This window comes from Lithohypha guttulata, assembly GCF_036872675.1.
Source record: "Lithohypha guttulata strain CCFEE 5908 chromosome Unknown scaffold_12, whole genome shotgun sequence".
Classification (NCBI taxonomy): domain Eukaryota; kingdom Fungi; phylum Ascomycota; class Eurotiomycetes; order Chaetothyriales; family Trichomeriaceae; genus Lithohypha; species Lithohypha guttulata.
In genome coordinates this window covers 63,766-90,203 of record NW_027042761.1, presented here as the reverse complement: position 1 = coordinate 90,203, position 26,438 = coordinate 63,766, and the positions used below count along the sequence as shown (strand labels likewise).

General features: G+C 50.4%; 10 protein-coding genes across 10 annotated transcripts; 6 read left to right on the top strand and 4 right to left on the bottom strand.

The window, feature by feature from the left end:
• Positions 1-729: 729 nt before the first annotated feature.
• LTR64_008737 (uncharacterized protein) lies at positions 730-1,920 on the top strand (the record flags this gene model as incomplete). Its single annotated transcript, XM_064903046.1, has 2 exons — positions 730-1,447; positions 1,496-1,920. 2 exons carry the CDS (start codon positions 730-732, stop codon positions 1,918-1,920), a joined length of 1,143 nt encoding a protein of 380 aa, XP_064750555.1.
• Positions 1,921-2,573: 653 nt separating this feature from the next.
• LTR64_008736 (uncharacterized protein) lies at positions 2,574-5,663 on the bottom strand (the record flags this gene model as incomplete). Its single annotated transcript, XM_064903045.1, has 6 exons — positions 2,574-3,477; positions 3,526-3,552; positions 3,600-4,053; positions 4,110-4,643; positions 4,694-5,302; positions 5,351-5,663. The coding sequence occupies 6 exons, from the start codon at positions 5,661-5,663 to the stop codon at positions 2,574-2,576; spliced, it is 2,841 nt and encodes a 946-aa protein (XP_064750554.1).
• Positions 5,664-8,764: 3,101 nt separating this feature from the next.
• Positions 8,765-9,184, bottom strand: LTR64_008735 (uncharacterized protein; the record flags this gene model as incomplete). Its single annotated transcript, XM_064903044.1, has 1 exon — positions 8,765-9,184. The coding sequence occupies one exon, from the start codon at positions 9,182-9,184 to the stop codon at positions 8,765-8,767; it is 420 nt and encodes a 139-aa protein (XP_064750553.1).
• Positions 9,185-11,256: 2,072 nt separating this feature from the next.
• On the bottom strand, positions 11,257-11,778 carry LTR64_008734 (uncharacterized protein; the record flags this gene model as incomplete). The annotated part of the gene is made up of 2 exons (XM_064903043.1): positions 11,257-11,481; positions 11,533-11,778. 2 exons carry the CDS (start codon positions 11,776-11,778, stop codon positions 11,257-11,259), a joined length of 471 nt encoding a protein of 156 aa, XP_064750552.1.
• A 427-nt stretch (positions 11,779-12,205) lies between these two features.
• On the top strand, positions 12,206-12,806 carry LTR64_008733 (uncharacterized protein; the record flags this gene model as incomplete). The annotated part of the gene is made up of 2 exons (XM_064903042.1): positions 12,206-12,534; positions 12,581-12,806. 2 exons carry the CDS (start codon positions 12,206-12,208, stop codon positions 12,804-12,806), a joined length of 555 nt encoding a protein of 184 aa, XP_064750551.1.
• A 141-nt stretch (positions 12,807-12,947) lies between these two features.
• Positions 12,948-13,436, top strand: LTR64_008732 (uncharacterized protein; the record flags this gene model as incomplete). The annotated part of the gene is made up of 1 exon (XM_064903041.1): positions 12,948-13,436. One exon carries the CDS (start codon positions 12,948-12,950, stop codon positions 13,434-13,436), a length of 489 nt encoding a protein of 162 aa, XP_064750550.1.
• A 672-nt stretch (positions 13,437-14,108) lies between these two features.
• Positions 14,109-14,449, top strand: LTR64_008731 (uncharacterized protein; the record flags this gene model as incomplete). Its single annotated transcript, XM_064903040.1, has 2 exons — positions 14,109-14,402; positions 14,429-14,449. 2 exons carry the CDS (start codon positions 14,109-14,111, stop codon positions 14,447-14,449), a joined length of 315 nt encoding a protein of 104 aa, XP_064750549.1.
• Positions 14,450-18,233: 3,784 nt separating this feature from the next.
• LTR64_008730 (uncharacterized protein) lies at positions 18,234-19,764 on the bottom strand (the record flags this gene model as incomplete). Its single annotated transcript, XM_064903039.1, has 2 exons — positions 18,234-19,223; positions 19,273-19,764. The coding sequence occupies 2 exons, from the start codon at positions 19,762-19,764 to the stop codon at positions 18,234-18,236; spliced, it is 1,482 nt and encodes a 493-aa protein (XP_064750548.1).
• Positions 19,765-20,217: 453 nt separating this feature from the next.
• On the top strand, positions 20,218-21,332 carry STE20_2 (signal transducing kinase of the PAK; the record flags this gene model as incomplete). Its single annotated transcript, XM_064903038.1, has 2 exons — positions 20,218-20,865; positions 20,913-21,332. 2 exons carry the CDS (start codon positions 20,218-20,220, stop codon positions 21,330-21,332), a joined length of 1,068 nt encoding a protein of 355 aa, XP_064750547.1.
• Positions 21,333-21,929: 597 nt separating this feature from the next.
• Positions 21,930-23,941, top strand: LTR64_008728 (uncharacterized protein; the record flags this gene model as incomplete). Its single annotated transcript, XM_064903037.1, has 2 exons — positions 21,930-22,377; positions 22,425-23,941. The coding sequence occupies 2 exons, from the start codon at positions 21,930-21,932 to the stop codon at positions 23,939-23,941; spliced, it is 1,965 nt and encodes a 654-aa protein (XP_064750546.1).
• Positions 23,942-26,438: the final 2,497 nt, after the last annotated feature.

The following is a 26,438-nucleotide window of genomic DNA, read 5'->3' as shown; positions in this document are numbered from 1 at the left end:
GCTGCTCAACCAGCTTACCCTGCGGATCTCCGAAAGATCACTTAGATGGCTTACCTGAACCACCTGCTTAGCCTCAAGTTGGGACTAGATAGTGCTGAGAACCTCAAGGGTTGTCCCTCGTGAGCCCTCAAGGTTGCATGACGTACACCCAATCAGATGACGCCGTATGTCATCTGCCCGCAGGAACTGCATAGACACATACCGCAAGCTAGACGTGTGCATAGCAACTGCATCTCTGACAAGTGCCGTCAAAAACTGATATCCTGGATGTGCATAGATGCGACCTACCAGTGACTCCAGCGATGAGTTTTTATGTGACCACATGGTGGCCTTTTGCGAAGATATAGGAAAGTTAGGCGAAGGAGCCTAGCACATGGGAGATAAGGATTATGGATCACGTGAGCTGCAGACCGCTCAGCGTGATTAGGGGTGATCAGTAAGATCGGTTTTGATCACATTAATCAAGATGTAACAACTGACCCCTATATATGTACGCATCTCCTATGTAGTTCCCATAGCTTTCGTAATTGGCCGAAGTTATATGTACACCCCTACCTGTGCACGACTCGCTTTCTATAGTATATTCATCTATCGGATCTATTACTCAATTCTAACAGGTAAAACCTCTTGAGGCTACGTTCGTACCTTTCCAGATCTAGTGGAGACATCAATCCAGACACCTCGTCACAAAGAGTCTGCTATATATTCTGCTTCGCACCAGTAACTCTGATGTGTCTAAACTCAGAACTTTGCGTCTTCGACCCAGCAGGAGATGTCGTTTTGATAGTCGAGACTCATCAAGAGATTTTTCCTATCAGCTTCGAGGTACCCGTGGAGACGACATCAATCTATAACACTCTACAGAACGACGTCCTCGCCAACGATGACCCTGCCGCGACTGCGAATGCGATCATGCACTATTCTTCGGTAAATGTTAGTTCACGACAGCACGAAGTCGTTTCGTCACAGAGCGCAAAGAATACGCGAACAGTTCGTATGAAGGTGCCGTCAAAGCATCTTGCGTTTGCTTCCCCTGTTTTCGCGGGTATGATCAGTGTGAGAGGACAAGATGAGTCTGATGACACATGGACGGAGATTCCTCTTGCAGGAGATGACATTCATGCCTTAAAGATTTTGCTCAATATCATCCACGGTCATCACCGAAAAGTACCGCGCAAAGTGGAAAGGCCAATGTTGTGGGAAGCTCTAAGACTCATTGACAAGTACGAATTTCATGAAGTGACGGAGGTTTTCACAGATATATGGTATGGAGAGCTTCGACAGAAGCTGCCTACAGGTCCCGATAATGATCTAGCGTCGTGGATTTATAGTTGCTCTGAGCTGAATCAAACAGCAGATCTTGAGAACACGACGAGGAATGCGATTCTAGAGACAGATTGTTCGTTTCCCTCCAGGCAGGAAGCACAATTACCCTACTGGATCCTTGGTGAGTTAACTGCTGGAGTTGATGCAGGACAATGCTGACATGATGTAGAAACAATGCAAGCTCGACGGCGAAGTGTCCTGAGTAAAATTCTTTCTACGCTTTCGAAACTTGTCGAAATGTACGAAGGTCCGCGTCGTATGTGTCACCAAGTTGTCGACTGTGACGCTCTGGCGCTGGGGAAATTGATTCGAGGACTCAAGAGTGCTCGTCTGTACCCAATCCCGGAGCTTGCAACTTTGACAACATCGCCCAAAGATTTGATGAAAAGTATTAGAGATATAGAATTGGCCCCCTTGTGTAATTCATCTCGTAAGAAGGGATATAAGCACAGCGGTTTTCTGCAGGACGATGATGAACGTCTATCAGTCCTCCACTTAGACCAGGAGCTACGAGACTTACTGATACGTACGGAGGCTCAGGTTCAAGGACTAGAACTTCACAAGACATCTGGTCCGACCCTCGATGGCGCCTGAGTTAGTGCACATGCCCTTCATCTATAGAGAAGGTGACGACGTGATATTCGGGAGAACCTTTGTTGCTCTTGTTTCCACCCCTCTATATTACGATTAAATCTGAATGTCTTCCCAGTATTGGTTGCGAAAATTCATTGAGTTAGATCGTTTTCGAAAAATGGCAGCGATGGGGAAAATTAGAGATTTGCACATGTCCCTGGATATTAACACACCGCCGTCACTATGAGAAGGAGATCTGGCCATGTTCATACACACGTTTTAGCCAGCAATGATAGACAGAATGCGAAAGTCGATGGATCATGCACAAAGAAGCTCCAACGAACTACAAAGAGCATCAAGGTCAGAGATTCCGTCCAAGGTTGCATGATGTGTATCCGATCAGTTGACGCCGCACGTCACCTACTAGCAGAAACTGCGTGGACTAACTGTGACCGCATATCAAGAGAGCATAGTTTAGTACGATGATTGCATGACGTAGAATTCCGATAAGGAACCTTTACAGACCTGTTTCAAGGACAATGTATCTTGACGCTTATTTCCTAATTTGACCTAGCATTATTCATATGACTAGAACGATACCAAATTTCGATACTCTATATCTTCTTGATGGTGCTCTATCATTTTCCAGTACTTACAGTACGACCTGCTGATGGTCAATAGCATCTCCTTCTCTTCGGTATGCTCGAGGACGTCCAAGTCACGCGTCGCTTACGCGACGTTCGCTTGCAAGCACAGCGCATCACGGACTCCCATGTCCGAAACTCGCCCGATGCAGACTGCCGTGCTACAAACCATTCGATGGAGTTGGGAAAGGACGACAAGTGGCGCCTCGTATGGGTATCATAATGCAGTGCGACATCGACGGGAGTCAGAAGAGTTTTAGTCTCCAGTCTGATACGCTGCTGGAACAAGCCGCACTCTCCGCAGTAATCCCCAGCCGTACCAAACTCGACCAATCCTTGTGTTCCCACTGCTAGCTGATGCAACGGATATGCTTTTCGAATGGCACGCAGGAGTTGACGAGCGTCCTCAAATTTGCACAGTATCACTCCATGACAGATGTAATAGCCGCAGAAAAGCTGAGGTCGTCCCGTCAACTCAAAGAAAAACGCCGACGCCCAGATACTGGTCTGTGAAAGGACAACATCAATGTAGCATGATTCTGCTCGAGCTCGCAACGATGGAATTTCAGCTGCATTATCCAGCGCTGGCTCTTCGTCTTCGAACTCGAGGTTGAGACGAATAAAGCTTTTGCGGGCGGAATGATCGAGTCGGTTGAGCAAGGCTTTCCAGCTGTTTTGCCCGTGGAGGCATGGAGACATCATGAATGAGCGGACAATTCGCGGCATACCGCGACTACGCCAAGCACTTTGCGTGGCGAGCTTATGAGGAGGGGTATCGTGGTACCCTGTGCCAACAGAGAGCACCAAGGAAGGTCGGGCATGGCCAGGCCAGATAGCAGATAGCTCCCACAGAGCTTGCTCACTGGGATTATTTGCTCGGAGACCGCCATCCTGGACGGGTTCGTGACCGCGTAATTGCTTGGGGCGAAAATAGCTGCACACCATCAGTCCTGACACAGTCACTCTCCAGCAGTGAACATACGGAGGAGCAGCCACGGTAGCACGAGCTCTATGTGTTGGTTAGTTGAACTCGGTCTCGAGGGGCACAGCACTCACACTTCGAACACGAGTGGTTCCTCGTCAACCACGGGCGGTCGTAGGAGCTTGTAGCCTGTGCGAAACTTAACATTCTGCCAGTCCGTCATGTCAGTAGGCTTACCGCTGTCACTTTCACACCGACCAATCCCGTTGTAGTTGGTAAAGATTCGCAACTCAGAACGAGACACCTCAGTCGCCATGATCCCCAGCTTGATGCCCGACCAGTGCTGACCCTCGACACTAAACAGGTGTTGCGTCTTGCCAAAAGCTTCCTTCATGACGTTCTCCAATCGTTCCGAATCGTAAATACTGTCACGAGCCACCCATGCCCAAAATTGACGTAGTTTGTGACGCCAGACGGGCATGCCAGATGGTGGCGCCGGGAATATGTCGGACACCCATCCGAGAAAGCGAGCAATGCTCTGTTCGAGAGAGTGCTGACCGATGGCCAAATCGAGTGCGATGACGCCTCCTATAGATTTTCAGTCAGTGTCACACGTGATACCAGTAATCGATAGCGCTACTGACCAACACTGGTCCCCACCACGAAGTCGAAGAAGCGCCAAAGCGGCCATGGGACGTCCAATGCTTCTTGAACGCGCTTCATTAGCACAAGCCCGGCAATGCCGCGGACACCACCACCGTCAATGCTCAGGATGGACGGCATCGCGGTCGGTGGTTTGACTTTTAACACCGTGTTGACGTTTAGGCCACAAATAAAGCAACGATCCACCCGATAGGAGTAAACACCATGTCCAGGGTTGTAATACGCTTCTAGACAACCCTCACACAAACAGTGTCCACACCGTAGAGCTCGTTCAGCAGGTTTGAGCAGACACCACAGACATGTCTGGGTCGTTTGCAGAGCAGTGCAAGTTGTCTTGTGTTTCAAAAGTAATTTACGACGAACATCATGAGGTGTCACTGACAGGTTCAGTCGTCGAAAGAGCTGACAGAACTTATCGTGGAGCTGATCGACAGAACATACGGGCGAGTCAGGCGTGTTCATACGCATGATGAGCTGACGAACGATCCGCTCAAAGACGATGCTTGGCGCAAATCCTGTCTCATGTCAATCGCGGATGATTCCTTCGAGGGAGAAGATCACTTACTGTGAACAGACCTTGGATAGCACTGCACAAGAAGGGCTGATGCAACCAGATCAATAAAACCCTGCTGATCAAGACAAGTCTGATATAAGACTAGGGCGTGTCGGAGATGGGCTACAGCGCGATTGTCCTGGACCACGTCTAGAACAGGCTGGTGCATCTCGAAAAGGTCGATTGGTGCCAGATCGGACGTAATAGCTGTGTCGAGTATTGTGCCTAGATGCCGAAGAGAAAAGAGCAAGTGACCTTGCGACCTCGTGCGCCGGGTGTGCTGCAGCGATTTGGCGACTTCGACCGCTATAGGTTGGATACTATCCGGCTTATCGACGCATAATATGTCCAAACTGTCGAAGACATGGCTGAAGTCCTGGTGTGACTCGATTTGTCCCAAAGAGGACAAGTTGTCGGCATTGGAAGTGACCAGCACCAGCCTTGGTTGCAGCGTGCACGGTGAGGGTTCACCTTGAGCGAATTTTCGGAGCCGATTTTCGATGTACGACTGGCATGCGCGAGCGTCCACGAAATCGTCCACAAAGACACATACGACGTGACACAGTGGGAATATGAGATTGACGTGTAGCGTTGCTACTATGCTCGTGAGATTGGAGGTACCTGTGTTTAAGGTTAGCCGTGCATTGTCGTGGCAGATGGTCCATGCACTGGTCAGACTGGTACATGTCGCTCCAGGTGTACAATCCAGATACAAGAGAGGGAAGTCCGTGATCAGTGACTTTTTCGCACCCAGCAAGTTTGCAATGCCGTGCGAGTGGTGGGCAAAGTCACCATGGTCCGGAATGAGGGTCTGTAACGCTTGAGCCTTGTACTGATGGCCGATGAAGAAGGCGATCGAAGGAGTAAGAGCATCATGCCGAAAAGCGGCTGCAACCCGGTGCATGCGACCTGGATTCGTCAAGATCCAACGTCCTTCTTCCTGCACAAGATCCAGCAAATGTCGATGAACGCAGGCGGACATAACGCCACCACTACCTCTTACGAGAGTCAGGGAGCGACGAGGATTTGAGGCATAACAGCAACAAAAGCAAAACAACGGGAGGTGGTCATCCCTGGTACTCTTTGTCCCCGTTGTGAACTACTGGCCGGTGTCTAGATGGACACACGATCGACCAGTAACAGGCTCGTCCACCATGGAATAACGTGGCCACCAAGAAACGCGCTGCAAGTCCACCATTTGCTCAAGTGTTATTAGTATAGATATTGCCCCGTACAAGCATCGTAACGAAACGTACTTACCTGGTGGTCCATCACAATGCCTGTGGTTCTGGTATGGCACTAGAAAACGTCACTACAAGCAGAACGCGACCCATTCCACCAGGAGAGTTGTTTATAAATCGTCGTGGGATGCCAATGGCAGATCTCGTTGTAAACGGACGGAGATACTCCCTGTGAATGGGAAGAGGTCAGCAATTTCAGGCCTGGTGGTTTCAACAGGGAGGTGGAATGAAGCGCTTTTACAGGGTGGTTGCGAAAACACTGTGATCAAGTACTGCCAGGATCCATGCGCCAGAGAGCAGGACCTTAGATATTAGAGTCATTGAAATTGTCCTTGAACCAGTGTCTGGCTTGTCCAGCTTCAGCTCTAATGCTTGTGGCCAAGAGTGTCAATGTAGCACACGCCATCAATTCTGGACCACAAAGCCATTTCCTGAATTCATTGCCCACTCGAGTCACCACTCAGGGTGGCCCCGTAGAATCTGCCACTTCTACTCGATGAGATGCTCGATCACTTGTGAATGTGGCGTGACCGTACCTGGTCAGGCTCGGTAGTCGTTCAAAAGTTCTGAGTACGACCGCACGAGCCCTAGTGTCTTCGCAAAGACATTCAACTTGCAGTGCTGGGCATGGTTCACTCAGAAGGTGGTCGAAGTTGGACACTGTAGGTCGAGACGAAATTTTCACATAAGTAAGCATCAATATAGTCGTCTCTGAGGTAAATTCTTGGGAATTCTACCAGCTCTTCGTGTTATGATGGTCACGTGGTCCAAATATCGGCGACCTCCAACGTATTGGCTAGGAGCGCAGCGTTGCTGGCATTGTCCAACACGATGTGCTGGATAATACGCTAGACGAACCAAAGTCCCGTAAGTCGCACCCTGGCACTCGATGGGATCTGCTCTTTAGCCAATCGTCCACTCATATCGATGGTCGAACACTACGTGATTCCATCAATTACGTACCGTCGAGCTTCAACCATGTATCTGACAAGGTCAGTGACAACCGTACGACTATGGGACTGTGCAACTGCTGACGTGGAACAGCTCGACTGACTCCAGCCTTACAAAGACATAGCCGATTGCGATGACGTCCCGCCATACACGATCCTATGACATGCCTGGGGTGGTGACAGTGAGTAAGTGATTTGTGGCGACATCGAGAAGCATGTAGGCCAGCAGAAGTAGGGGTACAAGAAGATTCGTTTGTGGGAAGAAGCGAGAAGGGATGGATATGACTACTTCCGGGTAGAAATTTGCTGCATCAATAAGGACAGCCACATCGAGCTGTTGAGGGATATTACCTCCATGTTTCATCGATACAAGAATGCAGGCAAAGGCTATATGTAGGTGTTGGATGTCTCGTTTTGAAAGCGCAGCACCGGTAACAATACGCAACCAATCTGGAAATCAAGCTTTCGAAGTAGTCGCTGGTTCAATCGAGGCTGAACAGTTCAGAAGTCTTCGGCACCTACCAGCGTTGAGTTCTTCTCGTGGGGAAGAGCGCTTCTAGAAACAAAGGAAACGCTTATACGACAGATTCACCAGGTCACAATGATTCCAATCGCCACGCTCCAGGATCAACTCTTCTCCGAGTTTCTGGTCCTTGGAGGTATAGGGTGGACCAAAACCGTCACACCAAGAGGAAAGAGGACGAAGCATACTGCCTGCTGGACATCTTTAACGTCTTCATGCTAGTCTTGTATGGCGAAGGGGAGCAGGCACTCCGACGTTTACGAAAAGAAGTCGATAATCAATCTGGAGTCCACATGACTGACGGCCTACACTCTGCAGGTACAGAGGCGAAGACGGGGTCATTCGGCTTGCGTCTGACATCGGTCCCACCTATCCAGTCTAATCGATGATCGCGTATGCTCTGCGACGTAACAGCAGCTATACATGTGTCATGTGGCCGAACGCAAGCTCAGCATCAACGCTTTCTATTGACCTTCGGTCAACAGTCAGAGAGTTCGTACTCGCAGAAGAGCTGGGGAACTTGGACAATCAGCAGACATTGGGCACGATACCACGAGTGGCTCTCCAATCCACACAATACACGACGATTACTGATATCAAACAACCACGACGAGCTCAATGAGTTCCCTACTGACAGCCTCTGTCTCAATGTTGGACAAGAATCGATCATCGTCACCAGATGGTCGTCCGGTCGATTCATCGGCCAGCGACTGCATCTGCAACCACTACACAAGATCGATCACAGCTTAGGCATCCAGACGTATGTACGAGCACTAGCTGGAAAAGTGAAAATACGGAGACCTGATCACACCTCGACTCTCAATTTGAAGCACTGTCTTGCCGACTTCTACCGTAGTCAACGCAAGCTGGATGAGGCCGGAGTTGCACAATACAACGAGCCTTTTCGACAACTCGGACCTCTCAAACGTTTCATGGTATCTCTCTATCTGATGAAAAGAAAGGGTTTCAGTAAAACTTCTACTCAGCGTGGTTTCCTTCATGAACACTACGTCTGACTATGGATACTAACACTTGCGGTTATGTTCTTGAAATTTGATACTATAAGCTACAGGTAAGAAAGAGAGAACTAGATTAGCTGATGGACAAGCTCAGATGTATTTCCTTCATGCAAGCCAATACGGCTTGAGAGTCAGTTTAAAGACGAAAGCACTGTTGGATATGGCTTACATCCTGCCTCGAAACTTTATTTTCGAAGTGCTCGAAGCCTCACCGGCTCTTTCCGCACCAAAGCAGATCTTACCATCAGCGAGCTTTCAACCTCGATTCCGTTCCTTATCCTGCGTCAAGAGCCCAATCAAGGTACACAACCAGCAAATATTCCAATGGTAAGAAGCGCCTACCTCGTGCTTCACAAACGCTTGTAGCGCACGGTAGCATTCGGTCTTGTGGGTGCAGAATCATGGTGTACAGCATGTGCAGCACAGCCACTCAAGTCAAGACCATACAGCGACATGTACGTCTGGAAGTCCAAATTTATCACACCATACCTCTTCAGCATTCTTCGACGTTGCTCTACCTGACAGCATGTCGCATCAAGCATCAGAGTTTCAGCGCTTGTCGATACGGAGTCAGGTGATAAAGTCGTGGTAGCCAAGATATGTGCTCGATCTGTCCCATTCGATGTCTCGCTGGCAGTAGTCGCCATGTCTTTCGAGAGCAGAGTGTGCCCCGATTGGGAAGATGGTCTGGTTGAGGTATCGACCATGACAGCGACCAGAGGAGTATCGGTATGGAACAAGGCTTCGCACGTGTCTTGCAGGATCGCCATGGAATTGCTATGAACAAACATCGTCTCCAAAGATGGTTTCATTTCGTTCACCAGTGTTTGAGCCACGCTTGCGACGTCATTCGCTTCACTGACATCCCCGAGATCGGACAACTCGAGTAGCACCGTCCGTAACGACGAACGGGAGAATGGAAAGATGCCAGTTGCATGAATGGTGTGATGTAGTCCGAGAAGCGTCAACTCGGGGAAGATTGTGTCAACTCGACTCACCAAGTGGACCTCGTGGCAAAACAGGCTCGTCAAACCTGATGCGAATCGGTCGAAGAAACGCTGGGAGCGTGTCCCCACGACCAGTGGCCCTCGAAGAATACAGCTCCTGATACTTGCGGATGACCCAACAAATGCATCTTCAAAGTCGCTCCACATCGTGCCGCTGACCTCCAGGCGCTCCAGGCTCTTCAGCTTTGAAAGGTCGATTTGGACATTGCGTTCGATGGATTGGACAAGGTCAGCACGATCCAAGTGCAGGTCGAGACTGCGTAGTGCCGTGAGCGAATGACTCCTGGTGAACGGAGCTGATCGAAGACGAGGTAAGTACTGTGTATTTCGCAAGGACGGCAGTAACTTCCGCTTGGGTAAGAGGACTTTGACCTCCGATGGATTGAACCTGTGCAACAAAGGATCCAGAGAGAGCATCAGACGTTCAACTGTCACACTAGAGACATGTTACTTGAAAAGGATCCATCACGTTGTCTCCAGAACTTCACTGACCTGACCGTCCGAAGACGAGGTGCGTTGATCAGTGAATTGCACAACGACACGAACCACAGGCGTGAGCAACACGACATATCGGAATGTATCACGGTCGCTGGTAGGGGACTGCAAGAGCAAGGAGATTGTCGCTCAACGATGTACAGCTGCTCAATCTGGACGGCTTTGTCTTGATCGAGCAATGCACTGATGACACGGAGGCGTTGTCTTTCGTCCTTGTGCCATCGCGAGTCACGGCGTACACATCTGTGGCACACCCAGGATAGTGGAAAAGACACTTCGCGGTATAGGAAGACGTTGGCGAGGTGGTACCATTGGTGCGAAACCTGTATGGTCTGGATCAAGTCTCGACGGGACAGCTTCCTCCACGTTAGCCGTTGTCAGATGAGCATAGATGGATTCTTACCCTCTGAAAGATCATCAGCATGAGTTCGTTCGAAAGTCTGGAACACATGATGACACAATCATGTTAAACCAGTGATACTCGTTTGATGAAGCGAAGTTATAAATGGTCACCAGGTCCACTGTAAGTCATGGTCACGACCGCATAGTGGGCGGCTTCGACCTCCTCGACTGTAATTGCAAATAGCCCTGTCAAGCTTCACAGGGGTGTGAGTCAATCGCGCACTATGATCTTTCGATGTTCGTGGTTTTCGCGTATCGTCACTGGCACGACTGGTGACTACAAATCGAATATTTCGCAAAGGAGGTCATTTTGCATAACTATTGGGTTGAATGTACCGTGATACGACTGTCAAATGACCAAATCCAGTTTGACGTGGTGACACAGGTTTATTCATTAGAAAACAATTCTTGAAAACACTGAAATGTATCACTTCCCACATTGCTCATCGGTATTCACATCCACCACATGCTACGAAATAGGACGATCTGCAAATTGATCGGTTATCGACTATGAAAACATGCCTGAAAGCATAGTTCTGTTGTGGCCTCGAAATCGAACGTTGTCCAGACTTCCAGGCACCCGAAAAAGTACCGCGTGAGAACGCCAAGGACCTGTTGGGCGCTAAGTTCGCGCCCGGTAGGATGGATCTTGAGTAGGCTAACGCATTCGAGGCAGTCGTGGCGCTGATCGTTCACCTCGACTCCAGACATACAGAAAGCACCTATAGTCATCATCCACACCGCAAAATGGGACGAGCCGTCGTCATTGTAATCGTGGCAGAAGTCGCCGTCGACGCTTGGGGTTGTGATGAACAGATCGAGTCATCGCAGCAATGGTATCCATTTCGCTGGAGCGGAAGCGCCAATGGTTCCACCAACCTGAAACACAATGGACTCCTGGTGCAAGAGAGGTGACAGACGGCACCGCTGAGTCTTCGTCATGCGTCCAGGGTGTTCTTCACTTGCAATGCCTCGATCGTCTTGACCATGCGGCTCAGAACGTTCCTCAAGCCACTCAAAGATGCGGCGTACGTGGTCGATAATCCTTGTATCAGTCGCAAGTCCGGCTGATCACTTGCCGTTTCATAGCTGGCCTCCGAGCTCATTGAACCTCTACGTCTGAGGTCGCGACGACCTGGGCCGAAGACACGAATGACGCCCGGCTGCAATCGACATCAATAACCTCCTTGGTTCGTGCTGGGAGCAGTACTCACTATCCGTTCCGGCTCACGCACCCACTCGCCGGATGTGAAGTAATGGGTTTGATAGCGATCGCTCACCAAGACACACGCCTGGGCGTCAAACTTCTCCACATACTCTGAAATCTTCTTGATGATGCCCCATCTGCGTCTCCGAAAGCGCTCATACCGAGCTTTCTCGTCTTTGGCTGCTCGCTCGTCACGGGACACCGTGCTGATCCCTTTTCGTCGATGGGAGGCTTGACGAGCTTTGCGGACCATGGCGATGTGTGGATGTGGAAAAGTCGTGGGTGGCTCGACTGCCACTTTTCTTATAGCTGACTCGTCGGGAGTTACTCAACCGCGAAAACTTGTGGTGAAAATTTCAGCTGCTGCTCCGGTACAATTGTGGTGGTTACGATCGTCTCATGGAGTCAGCTTATTCTCTGTTTCACAGTGCTTGAAACGACGAGGACAATCCAGATCTCCAGGTGGCAATCGATACAACACTACACTTATTGTTGAGAGTAGTCAGTGGAGAAGACGCACTACCTTCCGCACTGCTTTCGCAACACAATCTCGTGGTTGTGCTGGCAATGGCAAATCCGTGGTCGATGTTGAAGTGTGTGCCACGATTATATATGACGGACTTCGAGGACCTCACCCAGTGGACGTGGCACCGACTGAACGTTGCGCAAATCCTGACAGCATGGCTTTCCCAGACAACTCGACATACATGGAATTTGGTGACGACGCACACCTCTTCGAGGAACACAACAGTGGCACGTTTGATTTTCAGCACATGGCCGCTGACAACACCGCATTCACACCTGCGCAGCCCACCACTATTCGAGGACTTGTCCAACAGGATCGATCGAAACAGCCTAGCTATTTGTCGTCGCTTAATCGATCGAGCAACAATCAGGGTCGCGGTACTGGTCTGTCCACGAGAACAGCGCCCACCGGTCATCCCTCTGGTGATCTCTCCAGTTTGGAATCTACCCTGAAGCGAGTTCGTCCACTACAGTCAGACACCAGGTAAGATGACACAGACCTTACGAGAGCCATTCTGACAGACTCGAAGATTGCAAGCTCTTGAAAATCGCATGCAGCATTACGAGGACCACGTGAGACGAATGGAGGCCAAGCACAAGAGTCTGAACGATGCCGTGATGGACATCAACAAGGTCGTCCGCAACAGCGATAGCCAGATTAGCGAGGCGTGCAAGGCAGCACACATATTGACGGCGATAATGCAGAAGATGTTCCCAACAGATGACACGAACGCCACCGAGGCTGAGCAAATGTAAACCAGGTAGTGTAAATACTGCCACCGCTTGTCGTGGTGGAAGACTGGCTGCATGTAGGACGAAAAGCTATATGTAAGGGGTGCCTCGTCTACGTCGTATGTAGGGGGGCATGAAGATCGATCCAAGTAGTTACAGCACATGATGGACGGAGGGTGCAAGGCCTACGATGATTATTTCGACCGCGTTCTACGTGAAAGAACCATTCTTTGTGATCAGCCTCCCCAAATTCAAAAGTTTGACAACCGCATTGAGGAAGCCCAGGGTTCTACCTTTGCGCTCGAGTACCAACCAAAAATTCTTCGAGCTTCTAAATTTCGACCAAGGTTGAACCATGAACAGCGCCTCGTTGAGCTTGTGCGAGAGAACTCATCGTACAGACGGGAACTCCGTTTTTTCCGTGTAGTGTTCGAGGCCATGGAGGAAATGCAACGACAGGTGAGCTCGACTGCTCAACAGCTGGTCCTCAATCACTATCTCGACACCGTCCAGCCTGATGACCGTTGGCTGATCAGCGCTGATGAGCTCAACACTATGGTGCAGAGGTATGGTGCAATCGTCGATTATGCTGCCAAGGATTGGGTGGAAGTCACGGAGCAACAACACTCTGCGCAAGCAGCGGACAAGATCTGAGTGTGTCGTATGCATGGAGGTCCTGCGATTTGCGTTGTGCGACTGTCAAATCCCACGTTTTTGTATGGTATCCCATCCTCAGGACTGCCGTATAGTGGTTTAGTTTGACAACTGGTCACCACATTTTCAAGTGGTGCCAGTGCTAATATCGAAATCATGTCCCAAAAACCGTGTGCCGCTGAAGCAGTTCTTATTAAGTTGTGTTTGTCATTAGTCACACAGTAGTACTCGTCCTCGAAACTAAATCGTTGAGTGATCATGCGGAAGAACTCGAACGAAGAACGAACACGGCTGCGTGAGAAGTGCCGAAACAACATAGCACGGCACATAGGTATGTTGAAGCACGTAGTGATTCCTGGCGTGACTGCTGATATTTAAAAAGAGGCCTCCCTCGGCGTTCTAGTTCAGCCGCAAGACGTTCGGCTGCACCCACTTGAGACCGACCCGTATATGTGGAAGTATTTACCTAGGAGCCAACACTTGTTCGATAAACGAATCAGCAAGCACAATATTCGAACATACCGAGAGATCATCAGAGAACTGGGAACATCCATCGAAGTCGTTGCGAAGCATGCTCCAGTCTCAAGCTCCGATAGCTTGTCAATAGTGTTTGAGAAAGGTCGAAGTACGTGTACGAGCAGTTGTGGTACCGAACTCACAGACCACCATTGCATGCGCGGCGATGGTGCAGACAGTGTGAAGCAGGGATTTGGGCATACGGTCTCGGAACTGCAATCTCACAACGTCGACTTGTTATCACAGCTGGAGGAAGCCAAAATCCGCGTCGATCAGCAAGATCCACTTGTCACTCAACTCCAGGTAAAGGTTGACGCGTCGACCAGACGAATCAAGGAACTCGAAGCCACCTTGCAACACAGGAACGCTGAAGCTGCGCGAAAAACCAAAATGCACGAGGAGTACAAGGCAAGGATTCAGCAAGTCGAGGACTGGATCAAAGATTGGCAGGTAAGGACGTCTTCATTTCGGGACAGGTCAATGGCGGTGTCTTTTGATGACATGGACTATACCTCCCTGCTAGACAATGAGATAACATTTGGAGCTATGTAAATAGAACATCAGGTACTGTATGTGTGTCACTATGGCAGAGCACTGTGACTTCGTCTGTGCCTGATTAGCCCTGAGGCCAGAAGTCCATTCATCGGTGTGCAGTTTCTTGTCAGAGACATGTTCGACTCAAGTGTTCATGCATTTGTTCTGGTGGCTGGCTGGCAAAACCCGCTGGGACGTGCTGATGCCAGATGTTCGACACTGTGTATTGCCAGACGATCTCATTTTGCTCACCCGCGTTGGCTGCTTTGCATGTCTTTTGGCGGACAGAATCCCCCGCTCAGCCCTGCCCTCGGCATACTCGGCGTGGATGACGCTAGGCCAGGTATACAGGACCATCACATTCGAATCTTTCAACCGACTTGCAGCTTCCATCCGTTCCAACATTGTTTTCGTCTGCATGATCAACTGATTGAGACGATTCATCTTCTCGGCCAGCGAGCTGTTGCCACCTCGAATAGATGATGTCGCAGCTTGCTGGAGATGCGAGCTTGTACAACGACGGGAGCACGACGTGGGTGCCACTGTGACTGGCGTCTCCCTCCCCGAAGTGTTGACGAGTTGAGTCATATGTGGTGCCTTGTGTTGCTCGTAGACTGAGACTGATCAATGACTTCTGTTCATTGGCGGGCCGACAAAGATAACGGACAACCAGGTCAGGCGGATCTGGAGGCTGCTACGCGATCTGTTGGCACTCGCAAACAGGGCATGTAATATCCAAGAGTCTTCAACTCAACTGACCACCATTTGTAGTGGTTCCCACGGGTTTTCTCGATGTTGCTGGTGAAACGAACAATGTCCGTGGAGCTGTGAACGTCGCAACTGACTCTGAGACCCGCATCTCACCCAAACTGCATTCGCCTCGCCAACAAGCAGGACACAACCATCACAGCTCAAATTTCGTCAGTACACCGAGGCACAGTATCCACACATCGTATCGGATTTGTCTTAGCAGAATGAAAGTGCCACTCCTGAGAATCAACCCAACGAATTTCGACTGGTCACGATCAGTGGAGAACATGGGACATGATCGCATCTAGAAGTGCTAGTACGTGCAATATCGTCAGCAGGAAAGCATCGAAGACCACGATCCCAAGAAGTGCGGTGGCAGTGGGCGCCGTCCTAATGCGGCACTGCAGCACGGCACGAAATTAGCGGTTTCAGAATATGCAACCACTGGGAAGACCGCCTCGCGCATCAGTCGGACGCGTCAATCCAGCGATCGTGCGTCAAGGAAACGGCACGCGGAGCAGGCGGAAACGCTGGTCAATCTTTGCGCTCGCATCACGCTTTGTCTCATACATAGCAAACGACCCTAAAATGTGCCGAACGATGTCACGACGATGGAGTGTTGACCTGCGAACTCCTAGAGTAGTCCTCAAGACTGCTTCATGGATCCTCGACAAAGCGTGGCAAAGATCTCGAACCTCGTCAGGTCTGCAGACCATCTTCTGACCTTGGAAAGGGGTGGAACGTCAGTGATCCGTGGATGTTGAAGTAAACTATGCGTAGCGGCTCGTCATCGTTGCACAGCTTACTGCGTAGAGTCACTGGTAGTAAACCTTATGGACCACACTCGGGACTTGTGGATCTGCACTTGTGCGCTGCTGTCGAGGTAGTCTTAGAACAGATCTTAGCAAGTCGAATGCTTCCTCGGTGTTGATGTTCTAATTGACCTCCAACATGGGAGAGTGTAGTCTTTCTGGCCATCTGTATGCTGCTGTTGTTATGCTTACGGATCTTGTCCCTCCAGGATGTATGGCCCACTAACTGTCATGTCAATGGCAGGCCAAGCGTGTTCAGAAGTAGGCAAATACGACAAAAGGCTTGTGCGGTCATCGCCTAGCTCGTCAGGTCTTGTGGGCGAAACAGGCAGAAACGCCACCCTTTTAGGTGGTATTGGTCGTATTGCATATTGCTACAGCTCTTCACTGCCACCACGACTTCAGCTGCCTCAGGTGATGTGTCGCTCTAGCAGAGCTACCATCCTTGTGCTTCATCTTTCTTGCAATCCTGTGACCCTGTACCTGAATCCTCTTCTTGTGCAACCTGCTTCTGTCCAGTCCAAGAATCTTCGGGTATGGGGGATGTATAAGGGAAACCACGACAGCGCAACAGTTTCACTTCTCAGAGATAGGCTCAAAGTAGTCTTCCCTGTACAGCCTCGTCCGGATCAAGCTCCGGTCCATCCTCACAGATTCGAGCCTCATAGGATTGAGGTACGAGGCAAGACACGGATGGCGATATCTGCTGCTGTGATGAGCGAGCATATTCGAATTCTGGCGGAAGACCTTGACAGGAAAGCAAGAAGGGAGGTGTTTTCTGATGGAAGATTGCGACGGCAACGAGCGACGGCAACGACTCATGATTGGGCAGTAGCTCAATCAGAAGCAGAACTTGAGCATCGGGCCAGAATCTTGTTCCAACTCGCCGAGGTCGAGCGGATCGAACATACAGTCGTCCATGGCAAGAACATCACTGTTGACTCTGCAGAATACGGGGAGAAATTGTCGCACGAGTTGCTGAAGACGATCCGTGCTAGCAACAGTCACTGTGCTTAGCTCCGAAACTTTGCACATCGACAGATACCACGACGTAACGCTTCAGAGGGTAGATGTGGAGCACATGTGCATACCAACCACAAGTCTTGTGTAGGAAATGCCACAATGAAAGTTGGCAAAACTCTGCGTCTGAGCAGTAAGATGCACTCGAGCGTTTCAGGTGCGCGGTGCTGTCGTAACACGTGATCAGCGCGAATGTGTTAGTACATCGAGCCAGGCATCTTGTCTGAATGCTACGCGGTGCCACATAAATCGGTGTTTGTGTTCAAGGTGCTGCTGATGTATGCCTGTTACTGCCTTCTACCACGAGTTTCCTTGTTCATAACGTGTATAGATACAGTTCCGTCCTCATCAGACATTTGACGTTGCACCAAGTCTGATGTGGCAGGTCAAGTCAAACCTCCAATAGTGAATCAAGCTACTTCCCCACAGCTTGCTTGTCCTATTCGTCGCTCGTGCTTATCTTGTCAAGAGATGAATCTATGCGTAGCAAAATCAAAGCTCTAGCTCAAGAAGGAATAGGTGACCAGGGAACGAGCCTGTTCGTCCCTGTATTACGGGTTTTCGTATATAACATTTACAGATGGAAGGTGGATGGAACCATGGTCTTGCCTTAGATCTCTAGCATTGGGTCCGATGGTCCGCGAGAGCTCTTGTATGTCATTGATGAGGTTGACTATATTGAAACCAACAACCCGTCAATTGGTATCATGTTCCCCTAGATCGCCAGCTTACGAAGTCGTTCTTGAGTGGTTCTTGCTTCGGCTCTCTCCGACCATGCCGGGACATGCCGTTATCTAGCAGGACTGACGAAGCATCTCGCTTCTCCGTGATGAAAAAAGGCTTGCTGTTCCAGTCATCAATTTCAGTCGTCAGGTTGGTAGTCGAGCTCGACACAGCTCACTTGTGCGGTAGTAGTTTGGTGACAGAGCTGTCGAACTTGACGTCTTATCCCTCGCGTAGCACACACTATCCAGGATCGCTGTTAGTCGATGCAAGCTGCACGGCGACACAAAGACATGGGTTCATACCTAGGACCAACGTGCGGCAACGTTGGTGGACGAATGCTGATCGCGATGGATGCGGTTCCACAGTTGTACTTCCACAGCCACGCTCCGGAACGGTCTTTTGAGTTTGATGCAGCTCACTGTCGATCAGCTCTTTCCAATCAGCCCAGCCTTGGTAAAAGGTCACTCGTCGCCCCGGCCGAGGTGGACTCTCTCCAGACGAGTGGTAGATTGACACTCTCATGATCTGCCGCGGTCAGTCGTGGTGTCTGCGTTTGATGATGCCTATGAGCACGTACATAGCCACTGTCTACTGCATCTGCATCCAAAGCATGATCCAACAAGTCGGAGACTGGTCTCCCGTCTTCTAAACTCGGTTCAGCAGAAGCATTATAGAACGAAACCACCGACCACTTACCAGGATGTCGTAGTTGCCACACCAGATGAATCCGGCCAGCCTTCACCGTAGAATTGCTATGTCCTTGCAGGAGATACTCTAGGTAAGGCAGCAAACCTACTGCTCCCAAGCCTGACGCTACCAGGACCACGACACCATAATCGTCCAAGACATGACGGGGGCCATGAGGACCGCTGAAGATGCAGCGGAAGGACTGCTGGCGTGGTGCAGTCTCCCCATCCAGGGCATGCGGAGCATAATCAGGCTGGGCCAACAACCTGGACGTCCACCCACGTTTCGCCTCAATCACCAGCTCTAGGACGGTCTTGTCGTCACAATGTCGCGCGGAAACCACGATAAAGGGGTGGCTTTGTAGAAAGGATGAGATACTGACTCCTGGTAAACACAGATTGATGTACTGCCCTGGGTGAACCTTGAGTTTGATTGGTGACTCGACAGTCATGTGTAGGACGTTGGCTATCGCCACAGTGCGGGCTCGAGGAAAACCACGCGCAAACAGCTTGTTCGAGAGGAGGATCCAAACTATTTGTCCTAAGCCTAGGCTGCCGAAAACGCCGGCAGTTACTATCGCAGTATATTGTGCCCTCTTGTTGGTCGTGTCACGAATATGCATCCACACCATGCACAGAATCAGGCCAGCCAGAACCTGGTGAACACGAAGGAATGCTTCGTAAAAACGACGTCGAAGTGGTCGAAATCCTGACAGGAGCAACACTGCCACAGCCAGGGATGCCTAGGGCACGGTCAGATGCTGGTCTGTCCGCTATATTTCACCCACTTACAATCACACCGTACAGTTCTTTGGAGAAAGGCTTGGCGAACACGTTCTGGGCAGGGTGCAGAACAACCAAGTGGAAGACGGTAAGCAAGAGGAAAGGCAACACCATCATCCGATGAAGAGTTTTGACGGTATCGAGGGAGAGACCCAGCAGATCGCCCAGGTATGACAGATGTGGACTGAGGTAGAAGAAGGCCATGTTGAGCATCGCGAGAGTCCCAGCCTCACGTGCAGCATCCTTGATGTCAGTCATCCCCACGAATACTAACAATACATTACCAGTGAGCAAGAATACTTGTCGTACGAGTGACCACCATGTCCAAGACGGCCAGTGACGTTCTTCAAAGATGTTCCTGGACAGCACAGCGGTGAATGAGGACAATCTTTGCCACTCCAACTCAGAAAGAATCACGCTGATCGTGTTGTGCATGAAGAGGACAAGCAGCATGGCTGCCAAGACCGCCGCGTAGATGTCCAGAGACGACACGCTCAACATGGCGGCAGTTTTCCGTGCTTACAACTCCAAAGTTGCAACATGGCGAAGAGAAAGAATTGGAGCGATAAAAAATACGCTGTACACCAACCCACAGCTTTGCTGATATCTACGCTTTGTTCACTGCGAGACTAAAAGTCATGGTGTGTACGATGCCAGAGCCACAGTCTTCGGTGGAAATGGCGGTCGTTCGCGGCTGTACGAGGTGCACGTAGGACTCACTTGTACGAATCGCAGTTCCTCCCACACCTTGCCCTGACTTGACTTCAATACGCAACAGTCGTTCCACCATTGGTTTTATAACAGAACGAACCTGTTTTCGTCACTCAAATTGCCCAAGGTCGAGTACCGGTCTGTCTTTCCTCTTAAGGCTGTTTCTTGATGTGGTGTCAAAGAGAAGGTAGTGTAAAAGGTCGGGTTGGACTTCACATACCCTCCTCTAAACCTTGATCAGCCATGGAACGCGATCGGTCAACCCATATCTACGGGGACAATGGCAAACAAAGACTTCGACAGCTTTTAACCTCAGCTCGTCGTGCAGAGAGTCGCATGAATGAGCATGACACCAGCCGAGCACACCAAAAAATTCGAGCTCCCGAGGGCGAACGGACACCTGATCAGCCAGAAGATCGTATCACCTCTGAGAGTCCTGAACGAGCAAAAGACCTACAGCCGAGGAAGCGTAAGTTAAGCACGGCGATTCCGGGCGACTCATTTGCCGTGCGTCGTTCGGGATCTACCAAGCTGGCAGCTGTCAGAAGCTTAACACCTCATACACCTCGTACACCTCGATTGGCCACGGTGTGGTCACAGTACTGCAGTGGATACGAGGTCAACTTTGGTGGAGGATTTCTTTACGTGGCTTCCCAACGACATTCACCCAGTGTTCTAACTTTGATTCGTCAAGGCCAATTGAAAGACGAAGATGAAAGGATCGCGGTACTTAGTAAATGTCGCAGTGAGTACGTGGTTCAATTCATGGAGTGGTTTGACGCTGGGAACGAACAATTTCTTGTGTTTGAATCTATGGACATGTCGTTACTCCAAGTCGCTAGTGCCGTCAGACGTCCGAGAGAAGACGAGATCGCTGCGATTGCCCGCCAAGTATGTCGTCCATGCGTCTGGACCAGCTGTAGAATTAACGAGCACAGATCTTCCACGGATTGAAGGCGATGGCGCAGCACAACATCGTACATGGCCGCTTGAGGATGTTCAATATTCTTGCGAACCTTGACGGACGGGTGAAAATTTGTATGACAAACAGATCCGAAGAAGGTTATCCATCGCTAATGTGTCAGGGTGCAGTCTTGGATGAATCTTGCCATTTTGACCCTCACAATCTTGGTGCGCAACGTCAAAGTGTTGCAGCTGTGGGGGATATCGTGCTAGAGCTTGCTGCCGTCGCTGACGCTGAGGAGGATGTTGACGATGATACAGTGGCTCTGGCAGACGACCCGAACACAGACTGCACGAGATTGCGAGAATTTCAAATTGCCACACAAAGTGACGAACTCGACTCCCTCCTTCAGGCAGGTTGTCAACCAAGAAGACCCCACAGAACGAGATACTGATTCTTATAGCATCCTTTTCTGGTCGAGTCCTCCAAAATAGTCAACTTGCGTCATTTGTTTTACTTAGTACACATGTCCTCCAGGTTTGTGCTGCGCCGTTCTAAGGAACCCGAAAAAGAATCTTGACGTACATCGGAATTGCGTAGCATCTCGGACCAGACATTGTAGTGCGATAACATCGAAATCTCACAACTTTGGCATACTTTCCTCCACTTCTTGCACTAATCTGACACCACTCGGCTACGTCACCACGTATCTGTAGACCATACTCAACTGTCGAGATCAATCGAAACACAATACCACAGCTTCGACTTATGAGCGTTTCATCACCACAAACGCGTTAGTCGTTGTGTCCTTCGGACTTGAGGGCTAACGGCAAGAATACGGGACCACGTAGGGAGGTTCGTGACGCACAAAATTGATTCCCACATGTTATCGTGGTGAGGTTTCCCAGTGTTACTGCTTGCACGTGGTCGTGGTACTGGCGCAAGTGCTTCATGCTCCCATGCCTGTGCTAGGTCGGTTGGGATTTTCGACAGTGTTTTCTGCTCTTTGAGTTCTAATGTGGTATGACTTATGCTTCATCGCACCCTGCCTATGCCTACACGACCGAAGGTGATTCGCGGAGCTCAACGGGCGGCCGCGCTTGCCGAGACTCAGCTCGCTCGAGCGAAGAGGGAGTATTTCCAGGGCTGTGCCAAGATACCACTTCGAGATCTCGACTTCACTCATTCCTCTGCGCGAGACCTCAACGAAGCCAACATTAAGCGCCTCCTGACAAGCTTTGAACTGACGGGGTGTCAGCGCATCGATGCCCAACACCACGTTCCTGCGGTGCTAGATCTGAGACTTCTACGTGCCGCACTCAGGGAGGCGGGGGCATCTGCTGATGACCTTCAGAGTGATGACCCAACTCGATGGCCAGTGTTGACCTTGGCGGCTGGTGTGCATATCGAATGCCTCCACGGTCAGCATCGTATCGTGGCTGCACGAAAATATCTGTCGAATTCAGACCAGTGGTGGGTCGTAGACCTATATTCGTCAGGTAGGGGGCTGGGGACACCACAACGTTGCTAGACTAACTCTGCTCAGCCCTAACACCCGAGCTGCGTGCGCATCTGATTGAACAAACAGCCAACGAGATGCCACTGACTGCTGGGGAAATCTACTTTCACATCCTCCGCTGCGACCCTGATGATGTCGAAGAGATCAACCGGTGGCTAGCACTCATTCAAACCGAAAATGGTCGGAAGGAAGTGCAACTACTGCTCGCACGGAAGAAGCTGAATGAGTCGTTTCGTCCGCTGGCAGGCATGCCAGCACTGGGTGCATCCATGCAGGTGGGCAACATTCGTGCACTGATGGGAATCAAATGCGACGAAGAGATACTCCACTCCCTATCCCATATCTACCGCACGTGGATGTTTCTTCTCGACGACAACCAAGCCGCTCTGGCCATGGTAGATCATCGTACGGTCGAACGCTTACAGTCACGCTGTCCTGCCAATTGTCGCCAGGACCGGGATTGGCTGCAGCCGATGTTCGAGGATGGATCCGTCTTCCGAGCGTTCGATCCAGCTTCTCGTCGGGAGATCTGGCAGCGGCTGTTAACGCTTCGAAGACTGGTGCCATCGTTGGAGACGTTCTTCCACGACCTGAAGTACTTGAAGGACATCGCTTCCTGCGTGACGATGCTGATCCAGCCCACACAGCGACAGACCATACGAGAAGCATGTAGACAATCTTTTCTGACATCAGAACACACTTCGCAGACCCCAGGTCCCGTGGATTTCGATCACGCGTACCGAGAGTTCTGGCTGCTTGCCATGCACTATCTCGATGACCTGCGTCCAGGCTCTCTTCTGCGCGAAGGCTGCGACCGCATCGAACGTCGACGCAAAAACTTTTATATCGAACATGATTTCGCTCGGGAGGTGCGTCATTTAGGTTTTTGGTCGGCCAAGATCGCCGAGAAATTGGAGGAGGCTCCTGATCGTAGAGAGGCACGGGAGACGTTGCTGCGCGCTCGACCGTCCAGCCATTTCACGTACCTGCCCGAACAATTTGAAAACTTGGTCGACCGCATCATACACATATTCAACCAGGCTCAGCCAGCGAATATACCTACACAGACACCACAGCTGATTATCGAGGGGCCGGGTGAATGCGACATCGAGCGTAGACGCGGACGGCCCTACCAGCGGGCTTTCGAACAAAGTGCGCCATATTTGTCCATGCACAATATGCACATGGCCGACTCTTCACATACCGGAGGTCTTTCAGCTTTCTACATCCGGCGAGATGTGTATCTGTCGCTGTTTGGATGCAGTGACGGTCAAACGGGAGAGAGAGCGCCGTCGGATTGTGATATGTCCTCGGACCATGGTGCCATAGCGAATTCATCTCCCGCCGCGCCTGACCACGTGAACGAAAGCACAGCTCTAATGTTGCGTAGCGAGAGACGGCGCTTGTACTCGCCTGCAAGTTCGGCGACAACAGGACCAGAAGAACGAGCAGAGCCCGTCGAGCCTCAGCTGCAAGTAACTTACTCCGCCAGTCATTACTCGCAGGAACAGAGTCATTACACGGTAATTTCGACGAGTCCCTGACTCGAAAAGGTAGTCACTGACAGGGTACAGGATATCACACCTCTTTATGACGAGGAGAGTACTGTCTCTTTGCCATCCGAAATACCCACTTCCGACATATCTTTTTTGTGGTGGCCAATCGCAAACAGAAGGGTCGTAGCTGAAATCGCGGTCCACAATCGAGAAGAAGCTGCTGAGAAAGTCAAAGGAATCGCCTCACGATTCCGTCGTCAAGGTTGCCTGCTATTTGATGAACACGGACGCTCAATGCATCCGTCTGAATGTTTTGCTGCTGCCGTGGAAAGCGAAGATAGAGTGATTGTTGTGGTGCCCGTCGACGAGTCCAATGCGTTCTTAACCTCAACGTCGATATTGCCAAAACGTAAAGCTGACGACGACTTGCCTCACTCGCGACGTAAGATCTTTGTCGGCAGTGACAGGATTTCGAGGTTTCGTGTTAACAACCATCGAAAATAGCTCATACTACATTGAACCATATCTCGCATGGTGTAGCCCAATTTAAAGCAAGTTCAAACCATTGGATAGCTGGTGCAGACCATGAGAAAAATGGTGTGGACCACTGGAGGGATGGTGTATCGCTTCTGGGTGGTGTGAGCCATTGGAGTGGTTTACACCAAACCAAAAATGGTGTACCGAAACGGGTTGGTGGGCTGAACCACTTGCTCGATGGTTCAGACTACGATGGCACTGGAGTACACCACGTGCAAAAAGGTACTTGTGCCTTAGCCTATTTGGCACACAGTGGCCCCTCAGGCATCAACGACGCTGAGCGAGTCCTAACTGTGAAGCAGGTGCTCATTCAGAAAGCTGGTACTGAATGCTGGCCTGTGATAAGACGAGTTACTTGGGACCACGGCGACTTCAACGGCATGTGTTGGGAGAATGACGCTTGACCAATGTCTAAGTTTCACAATCGAACATGTGTTCTGCAAATACATCAGGGAAGCCGAGCCTACGTTCCAGCTGTCAGGCTCCTTTGAGCAAGTCCAGTCAGTCATCTACTGACTTGTCCGTCATCATGACTTGGAAGAAGAGCTGGTACCAGTGCTAGCTTGACCTCAGCCGTCTTTCGAAAAGTTCTTTGTTTTAACAATGTGCTGCATGAAAGGTGAGACGTCTCTGGAACCGCTTCATCAGCTGTAGTAGATACTTGTATACACATAGCTTTCGCAAACAGCCATGGACTAAGTGCCGGATTACTCGTCCGTCGACACGTCCATACCAAGAGCTGTGAGCTAATTAATGCAACTTCAACCAGATGTCGCTGGCTCTTTCCTGTAGACAGCCGGTAGTCGCGCCTGAACTTATTCTGCTGTGCAGATCGAAGGTAATTTTACAAATTCGGAAAACTCCGGAGTACCCACGAAAACGATAGTCAATAATGGTACGGAGATCTTTCTATCTCACAACAAACAAAGAAGCCCAAATTCTGACACACTCTCACTCAGACGTACATCGATGCCTGGGCACGCCCATGCTCCATGGGTAATGGTACCATGGAATTCATCGCATCGTCGCAACAGACCACCCTTTTGCGTGGAATGACATATTATGGCTCCCGCCAAGAACAGCCAAAAGCAGGCCAACGAACGGTCCGATTTCAGAAGATCAACTCTCAAACAAAAAAATGACGTTGAGCAACACTGACGGAACCACATTGGATGCAGTTTAGGCGAGTGAATCTATGCTATTCAGCTTCAACGTCGAGAGCACGGAAACTGGACTTCAGCCATCCACCAGCCATACGTGTCGAGTACTAGTCACTAACCTAGATGCATGTGGCACTCTCCCAGTCGACAAAAGATCGGATCAGTCACAGTTTGTCATGACTGAGACTGCCGATCTCTCGAGAGCAGCGGAGACACAACAACAATGTCAAGGCAGTATACGTGCATGATGTGTGATTGTATTAGGGCTAATGCGATATAGATGATATCGTGGTCGGTATTGTGCTCCCGTGGCTGCTCGTCGATCGCTCCAGGCAAGCGTGCACATCTTCCCATGTGGAAAGGATCGTCAGGAAGGGCTATCATATCGACGACTTTCTCATGCGCGTCTTTGTTGCTCCGCAGTATTTCTTCTGGGTCCTTAGAAGGTCAGGCCGCTCGACGACCCGGCTGTTGTGGATGGCGGTAGTACAAACCTCGGTGGAGCAGCCTCCGATATTCAACGAGCGTCTGGGGAAAATGCTACAACAGGTTCGCCGTCTGCTTGCGTCACCAGAAAGGGTAAAGCTGGGTCAGGAAAGCCATTATCATGCATTTGACGATATCATAGCTGATGAGTTTTTCTGGATTGGTCATCAGGACCGAGCCATACCTGACGATGGCTATCTGTGCAGACTCTTCGAGACACTGAAGAACCTGCTCACCGCATGCACTTGAGATTCCTGAGTCTGATCCCATCAGGAAGGGTCAAGAGCAGAGAAAAGCTCTCGCGGAAGAAGAGGCGAAGAGTGTCGGTTCATCAGGAAACGATGGGATAGAGCTGAACTAGC